Below are 27069 nucleotides of genomic sequence, written 5' to 3'. Positions count from 1 at the left end.
GTTATAACATATTAATTAGCGTCAAGTTGGCTCCGCTTTTTTTTTTTTTACCTAATTGAGGTAGAATTTTATATTTAATGCTATAAGTTTTTGCTTGATCATTGGTGCTTGGTCGTGCTTCGTTAGTGTTGAAATTACACGTCCATGAACTTTGCGTTCAACTTAACGCATTAACGATAAAATTAATGTCAATCGTTATTGCATCGTTAGTGCTACTTAGTGCAGCAACCTCTAATGTTAGTGCTTCGTTAGTGTACATGCTACAAGTAAAAAACCTTTAGGGTTTCAAATTGGCGCTCGGCCCCACTTTAAGGATTAATGAAATAATTAGTGCCATTAGTTAGTGCATCCTCAGTGCTTCTTACTGCACTAACCGCTAACGTTAGTGTTTCATTTGTGTAGGTTTTAGAGCCAAAGCAATGGTCTTCGCTGATCTCTCCACACTATGCATTAATGAAAAAATCGTGCCATTCGTTTGTGCATCGTTAGTGCTTTTAGAAAATACTAATAGTTTAGTAAATGCTTTACTATGCGTGTAGATATAGCCAATTATGTCACGAAACTCCCTTAAGAAATACATGGGGAATTTTTCATTGCGTGAAATTCCCGGCAAATTCAAAAGCACTAATGACTTCTTCTAGTGCAATTGTTAGTACAACTTAGTGCACCATTTGTTTTTCATCAGTGTCGATGCAACAAGTAGAAAACCTTTGTGGTTAGCGTGATCTTGATCTCTACTTTAAGTACTAACGAAGAAATAAGTGCTTTTCGTCATTCCATCGTTAGTGCTTCTGGAAAACACTGAATGTTTCGTGAATGCTTCACTATTAGTGTAGATATAGCAAATTATAAGTTCCAAAACTCCCATATAAAATCCATGGAGAATTTTCTCATTGCGTCAAATTACCGCCAAATTCAAAAACACTAATGATATCTTTTATTGTAATGGTTAGTGCTTCTTAGTGAACCAACCAATAACTTTAGTGCTTCATTAGTGTATTCTCTAGAACCAAACCAATCATAGGGAGTAATTACCCTATAAGCCCCACTTTAAGCACTAACGAAAAAAATAGTGGAATTTCTTAGTGCATCGTTAGTGCTTCTAAAAACGCTAATAGTTTCGTTAGTACTTCGTTATTGTTGTAGATATAGCCATTTATATGTCACGAAACTCCCAAAAGAAAAACATGTTAATTTTTCTACTGCTCAAATTCTCACCAAGTTCAAAAGCAGTAATGATCGCTTTTAGTGCAATCGTTGGTGCATCGTTAGTGGTTGCAAGTGCACCAAGTCCGAACATTAGAGCTTCTCATCGTGAATGTTTTTGTAGGGAAGAGCTAGCGTGTAGTTAGCATCCCCTAAGTTTTATTTTATAGCGTCCATAGTGTTGAAGCAAATGGGAGTTCTGTAATAAGACCTATTAACGGAGTAGTAACCATTACAATACACGTGGTCATTAGTGCTTTTTAATTGGCCTTAATTTCACAAAATGAAAAATGCTACGTCCGTAAAGTTAGCCCCTCACGGTTCTCAAATGCTACTAAAATCTTTTACATATTTAGAGCTTCTTTAGTGCACATTAGTGCATTAAACACTTACCTTAGTACCATGATACTTTAAAAGTTATTGATGAATAACTCGGGCAGTTCTAAGTTTAGATTTTTCAACTTTCGCACAATTTTATAGTAATTGTGCCACAAAAGTGGAACTAACGCCAGCGGTTAGTGCATTGTTAGAGCTCTATGAAAGTGTAAGCCATAAGGTTAGTGCTAGTATAATTTAGGAGTTATAAGTGCTTAACTCACTCAGGACTAAATTTAAATTTATCGAATTTTACAATAATTGTCTCGCAAAGGTAGAATAAACGCCGAATTTTTGTGCATCGTTAGTATTCCAAAAAGTTCTAACGGTAGTGCTATTTAAGCTCTAAAGTTAGTGCTATCATAGTTTCGGAGTTACTGATGAATAACTCGTGCGGGGCTAACTTTAGATTTTTCAGCTTTTGTAGTATTTTACACTTATTGTCAGATAGAAACAAGATGCATACCATTAGTCAGTGTATTGTTGGACCTCCATTAGACAGTAAGCACTATCGTTAGTGTTGTCATAATTTAGGAGTTATTATTGAATTATACGGACGGTACAGTATTGAAACTTACTGAATTTTACACTAATTTCCCCATAAAGGTAGGACAAACTCTAAAGATTAGTGCATTGTTAGTGCTACATAAAACTCAAAGCACTAACGTTAGTGCTATCATAGTTTAGGAGTTATCAATGAATAACATAATTTAAAATTATCGAATTTTACTCTAATTGTTTCACAAAGGTAGGGCAAAAAATGAAGGTTAGCGCATACTTAGCAGTCAAAAGAGAAAAACAAAATAACTAGGGACTAACGTTGTACTATCTCATTTTAGTGGTTGTTAAAAAAGAACTCAAGCGAGGCTATTCATTGTACACTAATTTAAATTCACATTAGATTTTTCACTTTCACAATTTTACACTAATTGTCCCACAAAAGTGGGACTAATGCCAGCTCTTAGTGCATTGCTAGAGCCCTATAAAACACTAAGCACTGTCGTTGTACAGTATTTTTATGAATACTTCAGGCAGGACTGAATTTAAATTTATCGAATTTTACTCTAATTGTTCCCCAAAGGTGGATAACCACCAAAGCTTAGTGCACTGTTGGTGCTCCATAATACACTAATCAGTAACATCAGTGCCATCACAGTTTAGGAGTTATTAATAAATAACTCGGCGGGGATAAAATCAGCTTTCTCAACTTTTACACAATTAGTGTAAACTTCAATAAATTTTAATTTAGTTTCGTTCGAGTTATTCACTAATAACTCCTAAACTATGATATCATTATCGTTAGTGCTTACTATGTTTTAGAGCACTAACAAAACACTAATATTTAGCGATTAAACTACCTTTTAATTGACAATTATTATAAAATTCGATAAATTTAAATTTAGTCTCGCGCGAGTTATTCATCAATAACTCCTAAATTGAGATAGCACTAACGTTAGTGCTTACTTTATGGAGCACTATCCTCTGGTTTTGTCTCATTTCTGTCTGACAATTAGTGTAAAATTGTATAAAAATTGAAAGATTTAAAGTTAGCCCCGCCCGAGTTGTTCATTAATAACTCGTGAACTACGATAGCAGTAACGGTAATGGTTAGTGTCTTTTGGAGTACTAATGATGCACTAACCTTTGACATTTACTGCACCTGTATGGCACGATTATTGTAAAATTCGATAAAACTAAATTGGCTCCGAGTGAGTTATTCACTTATAACTCCTAAACTATGAGAGCACTAACGTTAGTGCTTGATGTTTCGGCAAGCAATAACGATGCACTAACTTTTGATGTTTATTCCACCTTTGTAGAACAATTATTATAGAATTCAATAAATTTCAATTTAGTCCCACGAGAGGTATTCATTAATAACTCCGAAACTCTAATAGCACTAATGTTAGTGTTTAGTGAACGAAGCACTAACCATATGAACTGTTTTGGTAGTAATTCAGATGCGTGCGAATCTACATTTAGACAAGTGGCATTTTCCACTTTGTAAAATTCCCGCCAAATTTAAAAGTACTAATGAACATATATAGTGTAATGGTAACTATTACATTAGGAGGTTTTATTGCAGAATTCTTAATATGAGTGCTCCAATTGTATGGATGTTAAAAGGTGAAACTTGGGGGAAGCTAACTACACGCTACGGCTATCCCCTCCGCACAAAAGCATTCACGACAAGAACCACTAGTGTTCGGAATTGGTGCACTAGCAAACACAAACGATTACACTAGAAGAGATCATTACTACTTTTGAATTTGGTGATAATTTGACTCAATGAAAAATTCCCGATGTATTTTTTTATGGGAGTTTCATGATATAATTTGCCATATCTACACTACCTACTAGTGAAGCACTAACGAAACTATTAATGTTTTCTAAAAGCACGACCGATGCACTGGGTTTCATCGTTAGTGCTTTCTCGGGAAACTAACATGCATTTAGACCTCCCAAAGTTTTTTCCTTCTGGCATTCAAACTATTGAACCAATAATGTTGGGAGTTAATGCTCCAAGAAGCACTAACGAAGCAATAACAATTGCACTAAAAGAGATCATCAGTGATTTTGAATTTGACCAAAATTTGAGCCACTGAAAAATTCCCAATGTAATGTATTTCTTATGAGAGTTTCGTGAGATGTACTTGGCCATATCTACACTAATAGTGAAGTACTAGCGTACTATTAGTGTTTCCTAGAAGCACCAACGATGCAATAACAAATGGCGCTAATTTTTTCGTTAGTGTTTGAAGTGGCGACCAGAGTGTAATTACATACTATCATGTTTTGGCTTTAGAGCCTCCACTAATGAAGCACTAACGCTAGGAGTTTGTGCACTAAAAAGTAGGAACAATCCACTAACGAATGACACTACCTTTTTGTTAGTGCTAGAAGTGGGGCAGAATGTTTTGGCCCCACTAATCCCTACTATTGTTTTGGCTCTAGAGCTTAGTCATAAGCGCTTACGTTACTGGTTGGTGCATAAATAAGCACTAATGATGCATTACAAAACGGCAATATTTTTTCGTTAGTGCTTGAAGTGGGGGCAGTGTCAACTTGATTCCCAAAGGGTTTTTACTTGTAGCACCTACACACACTAATGAGCACTAACGTTAGAAGTTGCTGTACAAAGAAGCACTAACGATGCACCAACGATTGCACAAAAAAGAGATCATTAGCGCTCTTGAATTTGGAAGGAATTTGTCGCAATCAGAAATTATCCATAACTACACTAATAATGCAGTACTAACGAAACTATCAGAGATTTCAAAAAAACACTAACGATGCACTAACGAATGACAATACTTTATTCGTTAGTGCTTAAATGGGGCTAAGTTCACACTGAGCCTCCAAATATGTTTAATTTGTAGCACCTACACTGATGAACAACTAACGTTAGGTGTTGATGCACCAAAACGCACCAATGATATACTAATGATTGCGCTAGAACAGAGCATTAGTGTTCTCGCATTTGGCGGGAGTTTGACGCAATCAGAAATTACCCATGTATTTCTTATGGAAGTTTCGTGACATGTAATTAGCCATAACCCCACTAATAGTGAACACTAACGAAAATATCAGAGTTTTCTAGAAGCACTAACGATGTACTACGAATGTCATTAATTTCTTCATTAGTTCCTAAAATGGAGGCCAAGTTCACGCTAGCCCTCGAAAGGTGCTTTACTTATACAACCTACACTAATGAAGAACTAACATTAGGAGTTGGTACACTAAGAAGCACTAACGATTGTACTAGAATAGACCATAAGTGCTTTTGAATTTACCGGGAATTTGACGCAATGAAAAATCACCTGAAAGTGATAAGTTTCCTGAAATATGATTCCCATAACTACACTAATATTGAAACACTAACGAAACGATTAATATCTTCCACAAGCACTGACGATGCACTAACGAATGATTAATTATTTCGTTAGTGCTTGAAGTGGAGGCCAGCGTGAAGTTGGAGCCAGGAAGGTTTTCTTTTACTTGTAGCATGTACACTAATGAAGAACTAACGTTTGGGGTTGTGCACTAAGATGAAACTACGATTGAAACTAATTTTATTGTTAATGTAGGGGCCAAGTTCACTCAAATTTCAACACAACTATAGAACAAATGGAGGCACGATCAAGTTCTAACGTAGCACAAACGCTTGGCATTATAAAAATTCTACCTCAAATAAGGAAAAAAAAGGGCCAAATTAACGCTAATTAATCTCGTTATAACGGCATTATTTGAAAAGCACTAACGATGAAATTTGGGCACTAACCAGCACTAACGTAGCACAAACGTCTGCCATTAGAAAATCAATTCTATCTTAATTAAGGAAAAAAGCGGAGCCAACTTAACGCTAATTAATTCGTTATAACGGTGTTATTTGAACAGCACTAACGGCGAAATCTGGGCACTAACCAGCACTAACGTAGCACAAACGTTTGGCATTAGAAAAATTCATTCTTTATCAATTAGGGAAGAAAGGCGGGGCCAACTTCACGGTAATTAACTCGTTATAACGAAGTTATTTGAACAGCACCAACGGCGAAATTTGGGCCCTAACCAGTACTAACGTTTGACGTTAGAAAATCCATTCTATCTGAATTAGGGAAAAAAGCGGGGCCAACTTGGCGCTAATTAATTTCGTTATAACGGCGTTATTTGAACAGCACTAACAGTCAAATTTGGGTACTAAGCAGCACTAACGTAGCACTAACTTTTCATATTAGAAAATCAATTCTATTTCAATTAGGGAACAAAGGCGGGGCCAACTTGACGTTAATTAATTCATTATAACGGCGTTATTTGAACGGCACTTACACTCAAATTTGGGCACTAATCAGCACTAACGTAACGCTAACGTTTAACATTAAAAATCAATTCTATGTCAGGAAAAAAAGGCGGGGCCAACTTGACGTTAATTAATTCGTTATAACGGCGTTATTTGAAAAGCACTAACGGTGAAATTTGGGCACTAACCAGCACTAACGTAGTTCTAACGTTTGACATTAGAAAATCCATTCTATCCCAATTAGGGAAAGAGGCGGGGCCAACTTGGCGCTAATTAATTCGTTATAACTAGGGATGGCCAGAACCGGTTCTTGGTGGAACCGGTTTTCGGGTCTGAACGGATCCGGTTCTAGAAGATCCGGTTCCGGAACCGGTTTTTCGGATCCAGGTCTGGAACCGGTTCTTCGGATCCAGGTCTGGAACCGGTTCTTCGGATCCAGGTCTGGAACCGGTTCTTCGGATCCAGGTCTGGAACCGGTTCTTCGGATCCAGGTCTGGAACCGGTTCTTCGGATCCAGGTCTGGAACCGGTTCTGAAAACAGAACCGGTTCCTCGCGGAACCGGTTCCGCTGGAACCGAAACTTTGTTACCATCCCTACCTAAACGCGAGCTGCTGGCAAGCTGTGAACAGTATGGTAGATGAAATGGTGGAAGCGACAGGCAGGCTCCCAGACGGCGGCAGCTTGTCTCATTTGGCTAAATAAACTGGGTAACTGGCAAACTCATTGGCTAAACAGGCAAACTGGCCAACTCATTTGGCTAAACACCCACTGGTGGACCAAATTTTTTTTCTGGGGGCACAAGCGGGTCTGGGCGGGGAAGGCACAAGCGCATGGTCCTCTTTGCATTATTTTTGAAGGTGAACTTTGTGCCTCCTTTACGGGTCTTTGGAGGCTTTCGGATCCAGGTCTGGAACCGGTCCCTTAGATCCGGTTCTGGAACCGGGTTTTCAGATCCAGATATGGAACCGGTTCCTAAGATCCGGTTCTGGAACCGGGTTTTCAGATCCAGATCTGGAACCGGTTCTTAAGATCCGGTTCTGGAACCGGGTTTTCGGATCCAGGTCTGGAACCGGTTCCTAAGATCCGGTTCTGGAACCGGGTTTTCGGATCCAGGTCTGGAACCGGCTCCTAAGATCCGGTTCTGGAACCGGGTTTTCGGATCCAGGTCCGGAACCGGTTCCAGAACCGGTTCTGAAAACCGGATCTCCGAGAACCGGTTCTTCGCGGAACCGGTTCCGCCGGAACCGGAACTTTGTGGCCATCCCTAGTTATAACGGCGTTATTTGAACAGCACTAACGGTGAAATTTGGGCACTAAGCAGCACTAACGTAGCACAAACGTCTGCCATTAGAAAATCCATTCTATCTGAATTAGGGAAAAAAGGCGGGGAGAACATGACGCTAATTAATTCATTATAACGGCGTTATTTGAACAGCACTTACACTCAAATTTGGGCACTAACCAGCACTAACGTAGCACTAACGTTTAACATTAAAAAATCAATTCTATGTCAGTTAGGGAAAAAAGGCGGGGCAAACTTGACGCTAATTAATTCGTTATAACGGCGTTATTTGAAAAGCACTAACGGTGAAATTTGGGCACTAACGTAGCACTAACGTTTAACATTAAAAATCATTTCTATGTCAGTTAGGGAAAAAGCCGGGGCAACTTGACGCTAATTAATTCGTTATAACGGCGTTATTTGAAAAGCACTAACGGTGAAATTTGGGCACTAACCAGCACTAACGTTTAGCATTAGAAAATCCATTCTATCTGAATTAGGGGGAAGAGGCGGGGCCAACCTGACGCTAATTAATTCATTATAACGGCGTTATTTGAGCAGCACTAACACTCAAATTTAGGCACTAAGCAGCATTAACGTAGCACTAACGTTTAACATTAAAAAATCAATTCTATGTCAGTTAGGGAACAAAGGCGGGGCCAACTTGACGCTAATTAATTCGTTATAACGGCGTTATTTGAAAAGCACTAACGGTGACATTTGGGCACTAACCAGCACTAACGTTTAGCATTAGAAAATCCATTCTATCTGAATTAGGGGGAAAAGGCGGGGCCAACCTGACGCTAATTAATTCATTATAACGGCGTTATTTGAGCAGCACTAACACTCAAATTTAGGCACTAACCAGCACTAACGTAGCAGTAACTTTTGACATTAGAAAAACAATTCTATTTCAATTAGGGAAGAATGGCGGGGCCAACTTGACGCTAATTAATTCATTATAACGGCGTTATTTGAACAGCACTAACAGTCAAGTTTGAGCACTAACCAGCACTAACGTAGCGCTAACGTTTAACGTTAAAAAAATCAATTCTATATCAGGAAAAAAAGGCGGGTCCGACTTGACGCTAATTAATTCGTTATAACGGCATTATTTGAAAAGCACCTAACGGTGAAATTTGGGCACTAACCAGCACTAACGTAGCTCTAACGTTTGACATTAGAAAATCCATTCTATCCCAATTAGGGAAAGAGGCGGGGCCAACTTGACGCTAATTAATTCGTTATAACGGCGTTATTTGAACAGCACTAACGGTGAAATTTGGGCACTAACCAGCACTAACGTAGGTCTAACGTTTGACATTAGAAAATCCATTCTATCTGAATTAGGGGAAAAGCCGGGGCCAACATGACGCTAATTAATTCATTATAACGGCGTTATTTGAACAGCACTAACAGTCAAATTTGGGCACTAACCAGCACTAACGTAGCACTAGCTTTTCATATTAGAAAATCAATTCTATTTCAATTAGGGAAGAAAAGCGGGGCCAACTTGACGTTAATTAATTCATTATAACGGCGTTATTTGAACGGCACTTACACTCGAATTTGGGCACTAAGCAGCACTAACGTAGCGCTAACGTTTAACATTAAAAAATCAATTCTATGTCAGGAAAAAAGGCGGGGCCGACTTGACGCTAATTAATTCGTTATAACGGCGTTATTTGAAAAGCACTAACGGTGAAATTTCGGCACTAACCAGCACTAACGTTTAGCATTAGAAAATCCATTCTATCTGAATTAGGGGGAAAAGGCGGGGCCAACTTGACGCTAATTAATTCATTATAACGGCGTTATTTGAGCAGCACTAACACTCAAATTTGGGCACTAACCAGCACTAACGTAGCACTAACTTTTGACATTAGAAAATCAATTCTATTTCAATTAGGGAAGAAAGGCGGGGCCAACTTGACGCTAATTAATTCATTATAACGACGTTATTTGAAGAGCACTAACAGTCAAATTTGGGCACTAACCAGCACTAATGTTTGACATTAGAAAATCAATTCTATCTGAGTTAGGGAAAAAAGCGGGGCCAACTTGACGTCAAGTTGGCCCTAAAATTTAAATTGTTCATAACTTTGTTGTTTTGATTGCACAAACGCTGAAATTTGGGCACTAACCAGCACTAACGTAGCACAAACGAATAGCATTATTTAGTTTTATCCGTCCAAAAAAGGTGGGGCCAACTTGATACTAATGATAAGTAGAACTAGAACTACTTGCTCGTAGTGTAGAATTAGATAGCATTAGTAACATTAGAAATAGTATAATTTTGTAATGTTATCAGTACTTAGGAGTAGTAGTCTCAGTATGAATGTAGTAAATGTAGTAGTAGTAGCGGCTTGCGTAGCATTATGATGATACGAGATACTGCTGAAAAGTCCGTAGCCCAACCCTAAAAGAGTGCACATAGAATGATGGAATTGTAGTTTTAAAGAACATCTCTCTCCATATACAAATCAAATTTTCATACTAATAACGAAGTTCTTAATGTGTGTTTCAGGCTTCTGAAGTGATCTGTGTGCTTAACGAGCAAATTTCACTAACATCGAGATCAGAGCTGTCATCAAATTTTTGTTCCACCAAGGAAAGTCACTGAAGCAAATTCATGCGGAAATCACTGAAACACTACGGAACTATCCTCCATTATATGCAGTGGTAAAGAAGTGGATGGCACAGTTTAAACATACAGATTTCTCAATACACGATGCTTCACGTGCAGGATGTCCAAAAACAGTGACTATCCCCGTAATCGTGGATGAAATTCATGACATTATTCTTAAAAATCGCAGAATTTCAACGAAACGTGTGACAGAGATTGTGGGCATTTGGAGGAGGGGGAGGAAGACGGTCGGTAGTATAATTAATAATAGTTTGGGAATGCGCATGCCCTCGGCAAAATGGTTCCCAAAAGTCTGTTAGAGGAACAGCGTGAAAGGGTAAGGGTATCAAGGAAAGCCATCTCCTATTTTGATCACAATGCCGACCAATTTCTGTCACGAATATTAAGTATGGACGAAACGTTGTACTACTACGATTCTGAAATGAAATAACAGTCAATTGAGTGGTAGCACTTAGGTTCCTCTCGTCCCAAGAAGTTCAAGAGACATAAAAATGGACTACTTGTTCAAAGGTCAGATATTTAATACAGGGCATTACTCACAATATTGAAAGACAATTGAATGTTCAACTTTGTGGAAAATTAAAAAAAAAAAAAAAGTAATTCTGTTCCTTCAGAATAATGCCTCAATCCATCGACCACTACAAACACAACTGACAATGCATGATTTAGGGTTTCAATATCTAGATCATCCACCTTATTCCACATCTAGATCCGATAGACTATTACTTATGCCCCAAACTCAAACAACACTTGAAAGAGTGCCATTTGGATGTGATAAGGAGGTTGTTAGTGCTACTGAATAGCAGTGCGAGAAACAGTCTTCAGAACTTTTTTGTAATTTTCTTCAGAACTTTTTTGTAATTTTCAAAAATTGGAGCACCATGCAAGGAAGTGATTTCAACTGCGGGAGAGTACGTACGCGTAGAATAACTGTAAAAATTTAATCATTCCACGTGCATTCCTTCTAGGTTGGGCTACAAATTTTTCAGAAGCCTCTGGTTGTAGAATATGTACTAGAGATGTAGAAGCAATATAAGTATTAGTATTATTAGAGTAGTAATTGAAGTCAGGTTAGTTTAGTCCTTCTTCCTAGCAGTATGAAAGTATAGTTTACATGCTATTTATTGTAAAATTGTATGTATTTTAAAACAACTTTCTTTTTATTTTTGCTTCTATAGCATTACAACAATACTTTTTGGTAAGTGTAACTACAATAAGTTCTCGGAATTACATAATTTAAGTAGTGTTGCAAACTCTAACAATTTACCAATTACCAGAATGGCTTGAAATTGCTGTAAACGGCATTGTGATCTTCGGATCGATTGAAAATCATCTATGGAACTGGATAAAATACTTATCTAAGCAGTTTTTCGAAATGAAGACTTTTGAAAAAACTCAAATTTTCAATCCCTTGTAACTTTATTTGTATTAATTCGGAATCCGTCATATCATGATCAAGGTAGTAGACATTAACACTTTGAGCGCCAAGGGTCAAAATCAGAATTTTCCTCTTGGGACCAACTACGTATTTCCTGTTTTTCCTTATTTGGCCGTGTGCATAAATTGTATGCACAAAAAGTTTTTACCTGTGGGCCATGTGCATATATTTTCTACACGATTCAGTGTACAGATTATAGGCTTGTGTAGAGATTTTCTATACAATTATCGTTGAAACAAATGTACAAATATTTAGTACTGGCCCCTGGGAACAGCATATAGCAATAGACCAATAATTACTCAAAAGTTGGTACCGCTGCAGGCAATCAAAGTCTATTGTCTTTAGAAGCTGAATTGTGGTGCATTTCAGTTAACATTACACTGTTGTGAGAAACACCTAGCTCCGTGTAGTAATTCTTTTTCACCTCAATATGGCAAACGAGGACGCAGTAAGAGATATTTTAGAAGGAATGGAAAGTGATATGAGTGACTTGAGCGAAGATTTATTTAACTAAATCTAACATCACTAATTCAGATAATCCTCCTTTTTCACCACCCGAAATTGTGTATGATTCTTCTAGGGTGATGAATATGAAGATACCCTTAAGGCATGCCAGAAAAGAAGACATAAGTCAGAGAATGGTGAATCGATGAATGGTGGCCATCAATTGAGTGATTCCGAAATAGACCTAGAGGAGACCGAATCTGGGACTAGTTGCACAAAAGAAATTGTGTGGTATCCAGTGTTTGGAAACTTGCACGAGTTCGAATGTGATTTTGATGGTGGTGTGGATGGCGAGGTTATTGATATTTTGCAAGGTATAAAAGACGTGCTATAGTACTATGAGCTATTTGTTGATGACTCAGTATTGGACTTAATTGTAACTGAAACGAACAGATACGCAGATCAATGTATTACTTCTAACATTGAAAACGAAACGTCAACTGATCATGCAAGATTGTCCATGTGGTATGATACAGATAAGAGTGTAATACTCCAGTTTTTAGGTTTGATTTTGTGGATGGGGTTGGATGTAAAAATAAATATTAGGAAGTATTTATCCAAATGTCCACTATATGAAAACATTATTAGTAAGTGTATGCCTCGAAACCGGTTTGAACTACTTCTTAGTATGTTTCATTTCTCTGATAACGAATCAGTGGAAAACAAATCTAACCGAATGCATAAGATCAATCCCCTTATTGCCATGCTGAATGAAAAATTCAAGACTGTGTACATACCCGAACAAAATGTATGTATTGATGAGACAATGGTACCGTTTCAAGGAAGACAGTTTCAAGCAGTACATGCGAGGTAAGAGACAAATACGGGCTGAAATTATTCAAGCTTTGCGTCAAGGGTGGATCCACTTGGTACGTAAAGCTCTACGGAGGAAAGGAGGCCAAATCATCAAAGCAAGCTATGCCAACTAAGAGAGTAATGAAAATGATGAGTCCATTTTTGCATGCCGGTAGAACATTGTTTACAGTCAATTTTTACAAAAGTGTTGTTTTGACTAACGAACTCAATGACAATCAAACACATTTGATAAGAAACTTAGGAAGAAACGGATAGAAATCCAAAACCTGTATTTTCAGCGAAACTCCAAAAAGGTGAAATGATCACTCTGCAAAGCAATATAAATGTGATCGTTGGGAAGTGGAGAGATAAGCGTGATGTTTTATTTGTTTCCACCAAATGCGTGCTAACCATGACAGAAGTTGCATACAAGCACAACAAAAATACCATCTACGATTTTGGAATAGAATGAATCAAAAATCGTATATTGATATATCCGACCAGATAGCTTATTATGGAACAACAACCCAGAAGGGAGTGAAGACACAGTTCATTCAGAGGCATGCGCGGCGACTACGTGGGTGCTCCGGGTCTCAGACACCCACACAAATAATCTTTTGGGTGCGCTGGACGCACAAGATTTTTAGTTTGGACCCAAGTTTGGACCCGGCTATTGAGTTTATGTTAGCACAGAGCTAGGGCGAGCCCCAAATTACATTTATAGTACCGGTATATTTTACTTTATGACAGAATAGTCCTTTATGAGATAAGGGCTGTAAGATTTAACTAAAAATAAATCAAATCGGATATAGAGACTTCCCTGAAAACACATAACACGTCCTGGCATTGATATACATCCACATAAATTTTGAAAAGTCGGCGCCGTTGTTCCGATGGGCAACCTACTCGAAGAAAACACATTCTCCAAACATCAGGTAAGAAAAGACGTTATTCTACAGAATGCTACACACCAAGCTGTCTCAGCGCTATGGAAGAGCAGACACAGCGAAGTACTAAGCAAGTTTTAACTGTGTGTCGCGGATGCTTAGAAGGCAAAGCGACTAGTCAAGATTGTTTTTTTGAAAAACACATTGTAACTGAAAAATTGAAAGCAATGGTGATATTTCCTGCTAACTCTGAGATAAACTGTGACTTGTTCTTATATTTTCTTAAAAGAAAATCTTTGTTATCTCTTCGTTTATAAAAAATAAGATGAACATTTAGAAAAATATATAATTTTCGAAATGTTATCTCCAAACACTTTGTAATTTCGAGCAGTATAAGAAGTTATTTAGCAAAACTTTTGAAGTAACTTTATCGTAAATTTCAATAACATGAAAATTTACTTCGCAATTTTATCCCAGGGGCCATGTGTATATAATTTATCCACACTCGTATTTTCGCAAAAAAACATCATAAACTATAGTCAAATGTATAGAACAACAACAAAATTAATATTTTTGAAGAAACAAAGAAGAAAAAAAAACTGACTCGAAACAGGAAAAAATGAAATATATGCCTTGGCCTCCAGGAGGAAACCAAAGTGTGCATAAGATATATGCAATGGCCCCCAGGAACAGACCAAGTGTGCATAAAATATATGCACATGGCGCTTAAAGTGTTAATGTACTTTGTATGTACACTGTCCCATTTGTTTCACTTTCGTAATTACTGCTGAAGACACATCCAAAATTTGGATGTTTGTGATATTGTAGCGTCGTTAGTTCACAAGTGTTCTATTGTACGTTTTTATTTAACGTGTAGATTTGAAATGTGTAATAACCTGACATAGTGCCATTTAAAAAATACAACCCTATGTTGGGTATCACAAGGTATGTTGAAGAATGTCTCCCTACCGATTTTTGCCTGGTACAAAATTTCAGCGTTTCCTATTCACTAGTTTAAAAGTAACAAGGGCATAGCATAAATGGTCCATCCTATATATATATATATATATATATATATATATATATATATATATATATATATATATATATATATATAGATAGATAGATAGATAGATAGATAGTTAGATAGATAGATAGATAGATAGATAGATATATCCACGAAAAAATATGACAAGAATTAATTTATTCTTCTATGGCAATACCTTCTGATCTCTCTATTTTCTTTCTTTACAGTTTTCTTCAATATTATTTTAAATATGTGACCACCAACAAGAAAAAAATGTAAGATTCAAATAAGCCAAACGCAGAAGTTGATTACTCACCATATATTAAATTAGGGTTTACATCTCGCAATTGCTTCACTACTTCCGCTATTTTGAAAAGAAAAGACGGAGAACGCACATAGCCTGTCAACAGATGAGAATAAAAATCTAACTGATTCCGATGGAGACCTTCTGCTAAGTCACCTGTTAAGAAATAATAGTGTTTACTCTTCACATGGATTTTGCGAGTACAGAACTAGATCAATAATGAACAAAAACAACAGAACTGCATTTTAATCATGGTGCTGCCACGCACAACCATGCTAGGTTTCATACAACAAGGATTACGGAAACCATAATTAATCGTACACTACTTGATAAAAATAAATTATGTGAGGTTCAAGATTTTGCAACAGGATTCTTGGGTCATCAAGTTCAAGAATATAAAATAAAAATAATGAAAGAAAAAATATCAATCTCAAACGGTTACGAAAAAGGGTACTTAATGTGAAAAAAGTCCGATTTTAATTACTTACTAAGCAATAAAAACTGGAATGAGGTATTTTCTTGTAATGAGACCAATGAGGCTTGGAACTGTTTCCTGGATATATTTTCATATTATTTTGATTTATCTTTTCCGAAAAGACACACTTCAATACTACTAAAATATAATAAACGGTGAGTGACAACGGGTTTCAGACCATCAAGTATAAAACTGAAACAACTGTAAAAAAATCTGAATTCAATGCTTGCTTTTGTAGGTACAAACAAATCTATCGAAAAGTGACAAAACTAGCCAAATCAAGATTAACGAAAATTTTGTTAGAAATTCGGACAGTATATCCTCAACTGTGTGAAAAGTAAACGAGAAAGAAATGAATTTAGGAAATAACACGAAAAAAAATATAAAACAACTTTACAATAGAAACAGTATAAACGATCCCGGTCATATAGCTACCCTTTTTAACAACTATTTTGTTGATATAGTCAACAAAAATAACAATGTTGCTACGATAGAGCTACCATATACACAAAATCCTGAATTACGTAAATATAATACAACAAAGTTTCGGAAACCCAGATCAGCTAATGATGCACAAAAAGATACTGAAAAATTGAAAAATAAATGGTCTTCAGGTCTAGGTAAGATTCCTTCAGCTATTGTGAAAATTAATTTTAAATTTATTACACAACCACTATACTTTCTGATAAATCTTTTCTTCTCATCAGGTATATTCTCAGATAGGCTAAAGCAAGCAAATGTTATATTCCTTTTCAAAAAAGGTTCGAAAGAAGATCTTGATAATTATATACTCGCGTCACAACTCTCAGTTCTTTTAAAAATCATAGAATCGGAAATGAATAACCAGCTTACATATTACCTGAAAAAGTATAACATTATATCTGATGCATAAAATGGTTTTCGGAGAGGAAAAACGACAGACATAGCTATTTTTTTAGTTATTTAAAGTACATACGCTAAACGTTAGGTGGGAAGGCTGCATGTACTGGAATATTCCTTGATCTGACAAAAGCTTTTGATTTGCTTCCAAACGAAGAACTATGAAAAATGGGAAATTATGGTATTAGAGGGCACGTAAACAATTTTAAAAATCGCTCACAAGCAGCTGACATACGATTTATAAGTTCAAATGCAATAGGAAGAACATATGTATAAAAGAGCAATAGTGTATCTTCTGGAATACCATAAGGGTTAATATTAGGACCAGTTCTTTTCTTAATATTTATCAATGATTTACCTCTAGCGCTACTATCAATAAGAACACTTTTATCGCTGATTTTATACAAACTTGGTTATTACAGCCATTAATGAAGGGGAAATGGTCATTAAAATTAAGAATAGAACAAATAATTTAACATAGTGGTTTCAACACAGTAAACTTAAAAGTAAATATACACAAAACGATAGTAATAAATTTTCATTATGTAAGAAGACAGGAAAATAAAATTGGAAATAGTATTACTAATCATCAATCTAACGTAAATTCTTTATGCTTGTCATAAATCAAATTCTAAAATACGACACCCATATCCAATTAGTAGCTAATAATTATGTTTGCTTTGCTATAAACATAATTAACAAATAAAAGTACTGCACAAACAGTCTACCTGAGTTACACATTAGATATGGAATATTATTTTGCAGGTACAGTACAGCTGGTAACAGCACTTAGACTTACTATAGGTACAAAGCCAAGAAACCATGTAAAGAAGTATTAGAAAAACTCAGCATTCTACATTACCACACACACACACATACATACATACACACACACACACACATACACCCACCCACACACACACATCTATATATATATATATATATATATATATATATATATATATATATATATATATATATATATATATATAACATTTTAATCTTCGCCAAAGAAAACTTGAGTTGTATTTCAGAATTAAATGAAAATAAATACTCATATAACACCAGAAATAAGAAAGATTACATATGCTACATTATAATCCTTGTTTATATGAGCAAGGTGTGAGATATATGGCAATCAGAATGCACAATAAATCACCCACCAAAATTAAAGCAGAAGAAAGTACAGGAAAATTTAGAAAACATCAATGAATTTCTGCGTTCTAATTGTTTTACTCGGTAATTGAATATCTCAATTAAAGAATGCATAATTATAGTGTGAAGATGATCGTTAATTTGTGTAGTATATGAAAATACTGTCAATCATTTGTACTTGTTTGAATGTTGTAGATACGCACTACGTAAAGATTAAGAAAGTTTGTAACTTTATGATGTATCCGACCATATGTATATTACGTATTCTTGTACTTGAATGTATGAGAAAGTATGAAAATAAAATCCAATACAATTATAGGTTTGGTTTAATTCACAAAATTCAATTATAAAGTGTTCTTCAGTAGTCAACATCAGTATACACTAACGGGTGCTACATTGACCTCAAAGATTTTTAACTGCTGTATTGTTGCTTAACAGGAATTTAAGTAATTTAGTGGTAAGTTAAATATATATTCTACTGCAGTTGCAAGAAAAATCATTCAAAATAGAAGTTTTCGAGCACAAGGGACTTACATTAGCAAGTATCTTAACTTCATCATTTTTAAATTTGGGCACATGACAAAAGTGCAAGATGACATTCTAAAAAGCGACACGATTTCATGTAAGACCATGTAAGACAGTTGAGAACATTTGGAACGATAGAAGGAAAAGAAAAAAATAACTTTTAATTACCTAATTCATCGTCATTGAGCACTTGCCCTTTCCAGTAACCATATCCAGGACGATTGGATAACTGGACAGAGTTAATAGCATCTACTTCAAAGCCCAATAGCTGAAATAAAACATTCATTCATTGTCTTATACTTTTTAATGCCTACGAAATAATCCCACACATTATAATCCATTAAAATGTAGTCTACCGTTCTATATTTAACTTAGAAGATTTTATCTACTTATAGAAGTTATAGACGCCTGTTTATACACTGAGTGCTCACTGAATTGCGACCACCTACCTAATATTTTGTTGTCCACATTTTGCTCAGAGGATGACCTGGACAGGGCGTGGCATGGATTCTAGCAATTGCTGATGTGTTTCCACGGGATCTAACACCATATATCCCTGATGGCATCCCGCAATGAGCCCACAAATGTCGGTGTAGGAGTCATGGTGCGAAGAGCTCGTTCCACATCCTATAAATGTTCTACAGGATTAGGATCCGAAGAGTTAGGGGGGCAATTCATATACTGCAGCTCCGTGGAGTGTTCCTTAAGCCAAGTAAGTATAGTTCTGGCTTGGTGGCACCATGCATTGTCGCCCTAGAAAATGCCGTCTTTGTGTAGATAGAAGTGTTGCATTCTAGGGTGTACGTAACCCTATAATACGTACAGGTACACAATGGATGTCTCACTGTGGTCCATGCACACCCATGGTCCCAGTCCATGTCAACAGAAGCATCCCCAAACCATACAGCCACATCCATCTGCCTATACAGTACGCGCCATGCACGAGGGGTCCATAGCCCTACGTGCTGTTGGCGCCACACATGCAAACGCCCGTCCGAGAGTAGCACAAACCGTGATTTATCGGACCAACACACCCTTTTCCATTTATCCACGGTCCAATTAGCGTGTTCCTGTGCCCAAGTGCAACGAAGTCGGCGGTGACGAGTCTTAAGGAGTGGGTGACAAGTAGGTCGTATGCTGTGGAACTTCATGCGTGCCAGCGTACGCTGTATAGTTGGTGGTATATGGTGTTGTGTATCTACCATTGTATTGGTAACGTAATTCCCGGACACTGATGGTTCTTTTGGCTGTCACGATGTGTTTGACGCGATGCTCGCCCCACATTTTGAACTTCCTATGCCCCTGCAGTTCTGTCTCTTGGAGTCCGTTATCCCATTTTCTTCCCACTCCTTCTACACCTTCAGTACACAGGAACGGGAGCATCCGACCAGTATCGTTGTCTGGGTTATCGACGCACCTATTCCCCAGGTACCCACAACCACTGTTGCCACACTTGGTACAATTGTACCAAATTCAGCCCTTTTTGTCATTCATCGGCCCGTTGGTACCACGCTGGCAGTTTCAGCCCCTTTTGTGAAAAAGTTGGTACAATTCTACCCAATTCAGCACCATTTAACAAATACTTGTCATTTTCTCAAAAATGTCAGTAAGACTTTCCCTATATCTCTTTCTTTTGATGTCTTTCAGGAAAGGTTCTAGGACCCTGGACCTGTTTTACATCTTCTTACATTCTATTATTCTCCTTCGGTCGTGAAATAAGCAAAAATAAGATGCAATAATTTATATTTTAATATTTTATTATAACGTACTGTTTACACACAAACTCGGAGATGATTGATTTCTTCCTCGTTTTATATGTTTTTCATATATGGTCATAATACCATTTTAGTTTATTGGTCACTTTGAAATAGACAATCGTTTGGTTTCCTTACAACCAAAAATGATAACTGTTTTCCCTTTTAATTTGCGTCCTCTGTTATACTTCCTACATGCAAGAAAAGTTTCATCTACTTCCACGGTTGTTCGAGTTCCTCCTATTTGGATGTTTTTAAAAAGTAATTTTTATAAAGAGTACTTTCTTGATTTGAACTCTTGGAAGAGGGTGGGTGGGAGTGTTCTAGAACTTCACCTCTTTTAGTTTCGTGTTATAGAGCCATGTATTACACTGCTATAAAATAATGAATTCAGCCCTTTTTGTTTCAATTTGGTACTATTTTTCAGCCCACTCCAGAGATAGGACTGTGGCAACACTGCCCACAACCCTGCCCACCTCCGACTGTAACAGTGTGCTGTCTGCCAACACGTAGCCTCGAGTGTGTTCTTTGCAATACTACCACTCGGGGTGGTCATGCAATCAGCTCGGCTGATGGTCACACTTTTTTGTATGGAGGGGTTGTCGCAATTCAATGAGCACTCAGCGTAGAAAAGTGACTTACCTTATGCTTCATGTTAAGTTATATATTTCTTTCCTCGCTGGGACGTCGCCAGTATCATCAATTTTCTTATAAAGAACAGTTTGCATGAGCATTCCGTGAACTTAAGTAACGAACTCGAGGAGGCACAAGGTAAGTCGCACAAAGTAAGTCATTTTTCTTAAAAGTTTTTTAAAAGTTATTTTCAAAATATAACGTCGTCCCGCAACATTTGCTACGGCTCAACTCTGATCAGTAAAATCAAGGGATGAATTCTATTTTGGTATTAAAAGAAACTGAAACATAATAAGGTTACGCCAAGGTGGTTGTAATTGTTTTCTTGAACTAAGTCGTTTTTCTAAAAACATATGTAAATGAGAAATAACAAGAACCTAATGTTTTTAGAAAGGCATACTTTTAAGATATTGTAATTGATAGGAAATTCACGTATTCTATACATAGACTGTCTCCAAAATATTATTATTATTATTATTATTATTATTATTATTATTATTATTATTATTATTATTAGTAGTAGTAGTAGTAGTAGTAGTAGTAGTAGTAGTAGTAGTAGTAGTAGTAGTAATAGTAGTCTAGTATTTTATTTTTTTTATCTAGGTAGTTTATTGTCAACAACAGCGTGACAGCCACAATTGCGCCAAGAATAATACAGAAAGTGCGTTCCATCATAATTATAAAATAAACAGCTTATACATAAATTAATAATAATAAAAACATGTTAAATACATCAGTGGTAATCATAAATGATAGACACTAAAAGAACAGACACTAATACAGATAAAAGAAATATATATATATATATATATATATATATATATATATATATATATATATAGTCACCCATCCGAACAAGGCTAACATCTTTAAAGAATTTATGACGAATAATTGAAAATTTATATTGGAATAGATCTAAAGTAAAATGGAATTTATTAGCTCGCTTAATGCAGCTATACACAGAAATTTAAAAAATAACCTAGTGCAAACAGAAGGAGTAAAGTTCCTAGTTCTTCAGTAAGGAACTCTCAACGAAATAAAACAATCTAAAATAAAAACCTGCATGTAATATACTGTATTAGGTAAGAATTTTAAATCGAAAAGACTGCATCTATCACCAAGGGTTAACAAGCTTAACTCCTCGTGTATATCACTTAAGCTCATATTATTATATTGCTTGAATTTCCATTTTAGCCACACAAGAAAATTATTCTGAATAGATTCAAGAGTTTGCAAAATATTATAGTTCACAATTCCAAATAAAGTTGCATATTCAAGGTGAGACCAAACACTAAATAGATAAAGAACCTTGCATGTATTAATTGAGTTAAAATTTCTACACAACCATTTTATAAGTGCAAAATTTCTCCTAGCTTTAAATGTTATGACCTGAAGATGTTTGTGAAACAATAGTTTCGTACCCCAAAAAAATACCTAAATCGTTTACATAATTTATAAAATGAATTTCATGGCTAGCAATATTATATTCATATAGAGAGGGGTTTGTCTAAAACTCAAGGGAGATCTTACTTCAGGAAAGATCTCCTTGAGTTTTAGACAAATTCAGAGGTAGGGAACTGACCAATGTATAATAGTATTAATGGCGTATTTACGATTTTATTTCGGGGGGCTTTGCCTGAAAATGTGAAAATTCTGCAAGATATTTCATATACTTTACTATAGTAATTAAGATTTCGTGGGGGCTTAAGCCCGGAAGCACCCCTAAATACGCCACTGGTATTAATATTGTTTTGTAAAATTGCATGATCATTCGTTGTTAAAATAGGATGAGAAATTTTGATATCATCCGCATAAAGCAAATAACTGCAAGTGTATTTTCAGATATACAATTAATAAACAACACAAAGAGTAATGGCCCCAAATATGAGCCCTGAGGCACTCCAGAAGTAATATTACAAATCGAAAAAGCACCCCTTCATATGTAGCCAAGAATTTCCTGTTAGATAAATACGAAACAAGCCAGTTAATTCTACAACATCGTAGATCGAATTCCATCAATTTACTTAATAATATGTGATGAGGTAGCTTATCAAATGCCTTTGCAAATTTCAAATAAATTACATTAACTTGGTCACATTTATGAACTACAGGGTTCACATTATGCTTCAGACTTCATAAATTAGTTACTACACATTTACCATTCATAAAACCATGTTGATTGAATAAAAAAAAAATAAGTATAACATTCATTACATGAATGTCTGAAATCACTGATCCTATTTCCACTTGAATTTGGAATTGTAGTTACGGCAACCATTTTCCAGATATCAGGATATGTATTAACATTAAGACTCCAATTAAATAAAGAGGATAAAACAGGAGCAATGATCTCAGCTATTCCTTTGATTATAGAAGCAGGAATACCATCAATGCCACAGGCAGATTTAATCTTTATAGACTTAACAGCGCCTAACACATGTTCAATAGTAATTACAAGTTGTTTCCTGGCTGACACATAGAAGACCTTAGTACTTTCACATCAGATTTTTTTTTTTTTTTGAAAAACTGAAGCAAAATATTCAGCAAAAGAATCAGTCAACAATTATAATAAGTTATTAAGAAATTATATTTAATAACGCCAGAAGTTACATTGCTAGTAATAATTCAAAATTTGCCAGGAGCATTACCTAAACAGTTTTCAATTTTCTGGTAATAAATTTGTTTATCTTCATTTAGTTTAGCCTTAAAAACTCTTCGACAATTAGAGAATGTAATATAATCGCATTCCGAAGAGTAATTTTATATTTTTTATGGGCTCAATTCTTTGCCCTTAACAAAGAAATAAGATCTTTCAAATACCATAAAGGATATCCGGAGTTTTTTTTTACATTGCCATAGGAATATTATTTTTCACAGACACACTATGACATCCTGAACTTTTTGGGCTACTCAATTTATATCAGCTTCTAGCAAAATCTGCTTTAGCAACCTGACAATAGAAAGCTAAGTAGGCTAATCTCCTTTCAGAAACTGAAAAGGTCAGGAAGTTCAAATATTTTCAAACCATCTTCAACAAAAACTTTCATTTCAAGATTATTATGATATGTCAGGTGTTTACCATATTTTCATAATGTTTATTGGACACAATACTAAGATGAGATATAACCAGGTCTAAATCCGAGGCTGAAGAATCAACACTTAAATTCATATCACGCTAAGTGAGTACAATGTTATTATGTTCGAGATCCATGGTATAAATATGAACGAAAATATGAAAGCACAAAAAAACACACTTATTTACAACACCAAAAGAATAAACTGGGAAAAATTTTGGAGAAACATACTTACCGACCATGAATGATAATGATGGTGTGGATGATTTGTCAGTAAAAATAGAAGCCGAAATAATAATCGCTATCAAAAGTTCAACAAAAACAAAATCACAATATGACAAACAGATTAAAACAAACAAACAAAAAAATGGAATGGGGAGTTGCCAAATCTGGAAACGAGAACCAGAAAAGAAAGGAAATTATACCAAGCAACATGGGATGCCGAACTCAGACAAAGAAGACTAGAAAAATATAGCGAAACTAAAAACAAATATCAAGATAAACTATAAGAAACAAAATTAAAAAGTTGGAAAGCATTTTTAAAGGAATATATCTAGACATATGGGGCGAGTCATATAAAATAATTAGTAACAAAGTTAACAAACCAACAACACTTTCTACCCTCAAAATGGACAATGGAGAACATACCAAAGGTTGGGAAAATACAGTAAATTATTTAATGACAAAGCTCTTGCCGACTGACGACCCAACTAAAGACAACGACGAACATAGGCAGACCCGAAATCAGATGAAAATGCCACAGAGAAATGATGAACAAATAAAAGAAACTACGAACGAAGAGATAATAGCATACATAAAAATGCTGAAAAACAAGAAAGCCAAAGGAACGGACAATATAAAATCAGAAATATATAAGGATCAAATGGAGAAATGGGCACCATATTTATCGAGGCTGTGCAACTTGTGTCTAAAACAGAGAAGGCTACCTAAAAACTGGAAAAAAGTCAATTTAGTCATAATCAAAAAGAATGACGACAAAATGAATGGCGATCCAAAAGCGTACAGACCAGTATGTCTCCTAAATACAATTGGGAAACTCATCGAGAGAGTTATCGTGCAAAGATTAAACAAATACAGAAATATAGAAAATGATAGACTACAACATGGTTTTCGGAAAGGAAGAAGTACTGAGACTTTTGGAACTAATTGAGAAGGGTAAGACAGAAAAATATCAGGTAGTAATATACGTAGATATAAGTGGGGCCTTCGATAACTTATTGTGGCCATCACTATTTCAACAATTTAAAGAAATAGGGGTACCAAAGTCCCTGTATGAATTGATAATAGATTATTGCACCGATAGGAACATAACATATACAGCACCAAATAAAAATATAACTACATATAGTACAAAAGGATGCCCACAAGGATCCATATCTGGCCCTACATTGTGGGATATTGTAATAGATCCATGTCTAAAATGTCTCAATCGACTTGAAGAAACAGAATGAGTGGTTGGTCATGCTGATGATATAGCGAAAGTATTGTCGGAAGCTTCAAGGCACGAAGTAGAAAGAAAGGGAAATATAATATTAGAAAAGCTACAAAAATGATGTTCAACAAATAATTTAACTCCTTCTGGAACAAAAACGAAGTATACAATTTTTGGACAGAAAATTCTAAAAATATCCAACAAAATGATAGACAGAGTTAAAGAGTGGAGTGGAGTGGATTTCAGTTTAGCGTCCCTTTCAGCAGCGAGGCTATGTGAGACGTGGACCTACTGATTAACGTGGAATCCGAACCACATGAGCTCCCGCCGGGAATAGAATCCGGGTCTCCCGCGCCAAAGGCGTGTACGCTAACCGCTTAGCCACGGAGGAGCTCTGACAGAGTTAAAGAGTTTAAGTACCTGGGAGTATGGATAGATGAAAAATTAAATTACGGAAAACATATAGAGGAGATTACGAATACGAGCAAAAAAGTAGCACAAAATTATTAACAATAGCAATAAGGGACTATCAAATCTCTAAGAGGATATTGCAAACTTACAACAAAACAGTGATGATGCCAGTACTTAGCTATTGTGCCAGTGTCTGGTGCCACAGACTTTTTATGAATATAAAACTAAGACAAAAAATAAATCGGACACAAAGAGGAGTACTTATAAGAACCCTAGGTGTAATAAAAACCATGTCTACGGAGGCTCTACAGGTACTGGCTCAGGAAGAACCAATACATTTTCAGGTAGTAAGACAGGCTTATAAAATGTGTACGAAAAATAACGAAATGACAAAAATTTTAGAAATACTAGGACAAATTCCAAACAACGAGACAGAGTTAGATAAAATTATTGGAAGGAAATGCCAACAGAAATGGGAAAGCTCAAGTAAAGGACAAAAACTAAAAGAATACATACCGACAATACAAATAAGGAAAGAGGTGCTAAGCCTAAATAAGGAGACCATGGAGATTCTTTCTGGCCATGGTCCATTTAAGTCACATTTATATAGGATCACGATAGAAAAAACTCAAACATGTATCTGCGGAATGGCCCAGACACCCGAACATGTAACATGGACTTGTCTGCATTTCATAACTAGGGAAGATATAATAAATATCACAGATTAACTCAAAAATGATACATGGGAAAACATCAGACAGGATAAAATAAAGCTACAGAACTTCCAAGAATTGACAAAACACATAGTGGGAAACATGTGGAATAGAAGAATTGAAAATAGAAGGAGAGAACAGAACAGAAACTAGATTTAGAAAGAAGAAAGAAAAAACATACAGAATTCTGTCCACAAATAATAAATAAAAGAAAATTCCTGGATTGAAAACCGGAATAGAAAGACGCTTTTTTTGTTTTGTGTTTAGTGTCGGTGCTAGTATCATATCGTTATTTGTGTGTCTTAAATGTGAATGTTTGCTGCGATCTCAAGAAGAAAACAAAATAATAATAATATAAAAAGAAATAATAAAAGACAGAAAACAACTCAGAAGAAACTTGTACCAATCTAATATTTGTTTCGCATGTTTCTCTTGTAGCTATATTATTATTAATGTATATTCTTTTTAGTTTATTTTCAGGAGACGGTAGAGGAAGCAGCCCAATATAGTGCAATGAGATTTTAATGAATGACAAATGGAAAAAAATCCTATGTATATATGTATTTTTCTTTTACAGAGTTGTCCGTTTTTTGTAATAATAATAATAATAATAATAATAATAATAATAATAATAATAATAATAATAATACTACTACTAATAATAATAATAATGAAAATAAAAATAAAATATAATAAAAAAGAAAAGATTCCTAAAAGGGCATGGTTTTAAAGT

General features: G+C 35.6%; 1 protein-coding gene across 1 annotated transcript in view; it reads right to left on the bottom strand.

Annotated features, from left to right (window-relative positions):
* LOC145686483 (pyridoxal kinase-like) overlaps window positions 1–27069 on the bottom strand; it is a 95549-nt gene that overhangs the window by 28038 nt on the left and 40442 nt on the right. Inside the window, 2 exon segments of the mRNA XM_081759835.1 lie at window positions 15277–15420; window positions 18467–18566. Of these exon segments, the coding sequence (XP_081615961.1) occupies window positions 15277–15420; window positions 18467–18566 (244 nt within the window).

Source organism: Thermobia domestica, chromosome 5 (assembly GCF_964235325.1).
Source record: "Thermobia domestica chromosome 5, izTheDome1.hap1.1, whole genome shotgun sequence".
Classification (NCBI taxonomy): Eukaryota; Metazoa; Arthropoda; class Insecta; order Zygentoma; family Lepismatidae; genus Thermobia; species Thermobia domestica.
Note: the sequence above shows the minus strand (reverse complement) of the source record. Positions and strands in the feature narration are given on the sequence as shown.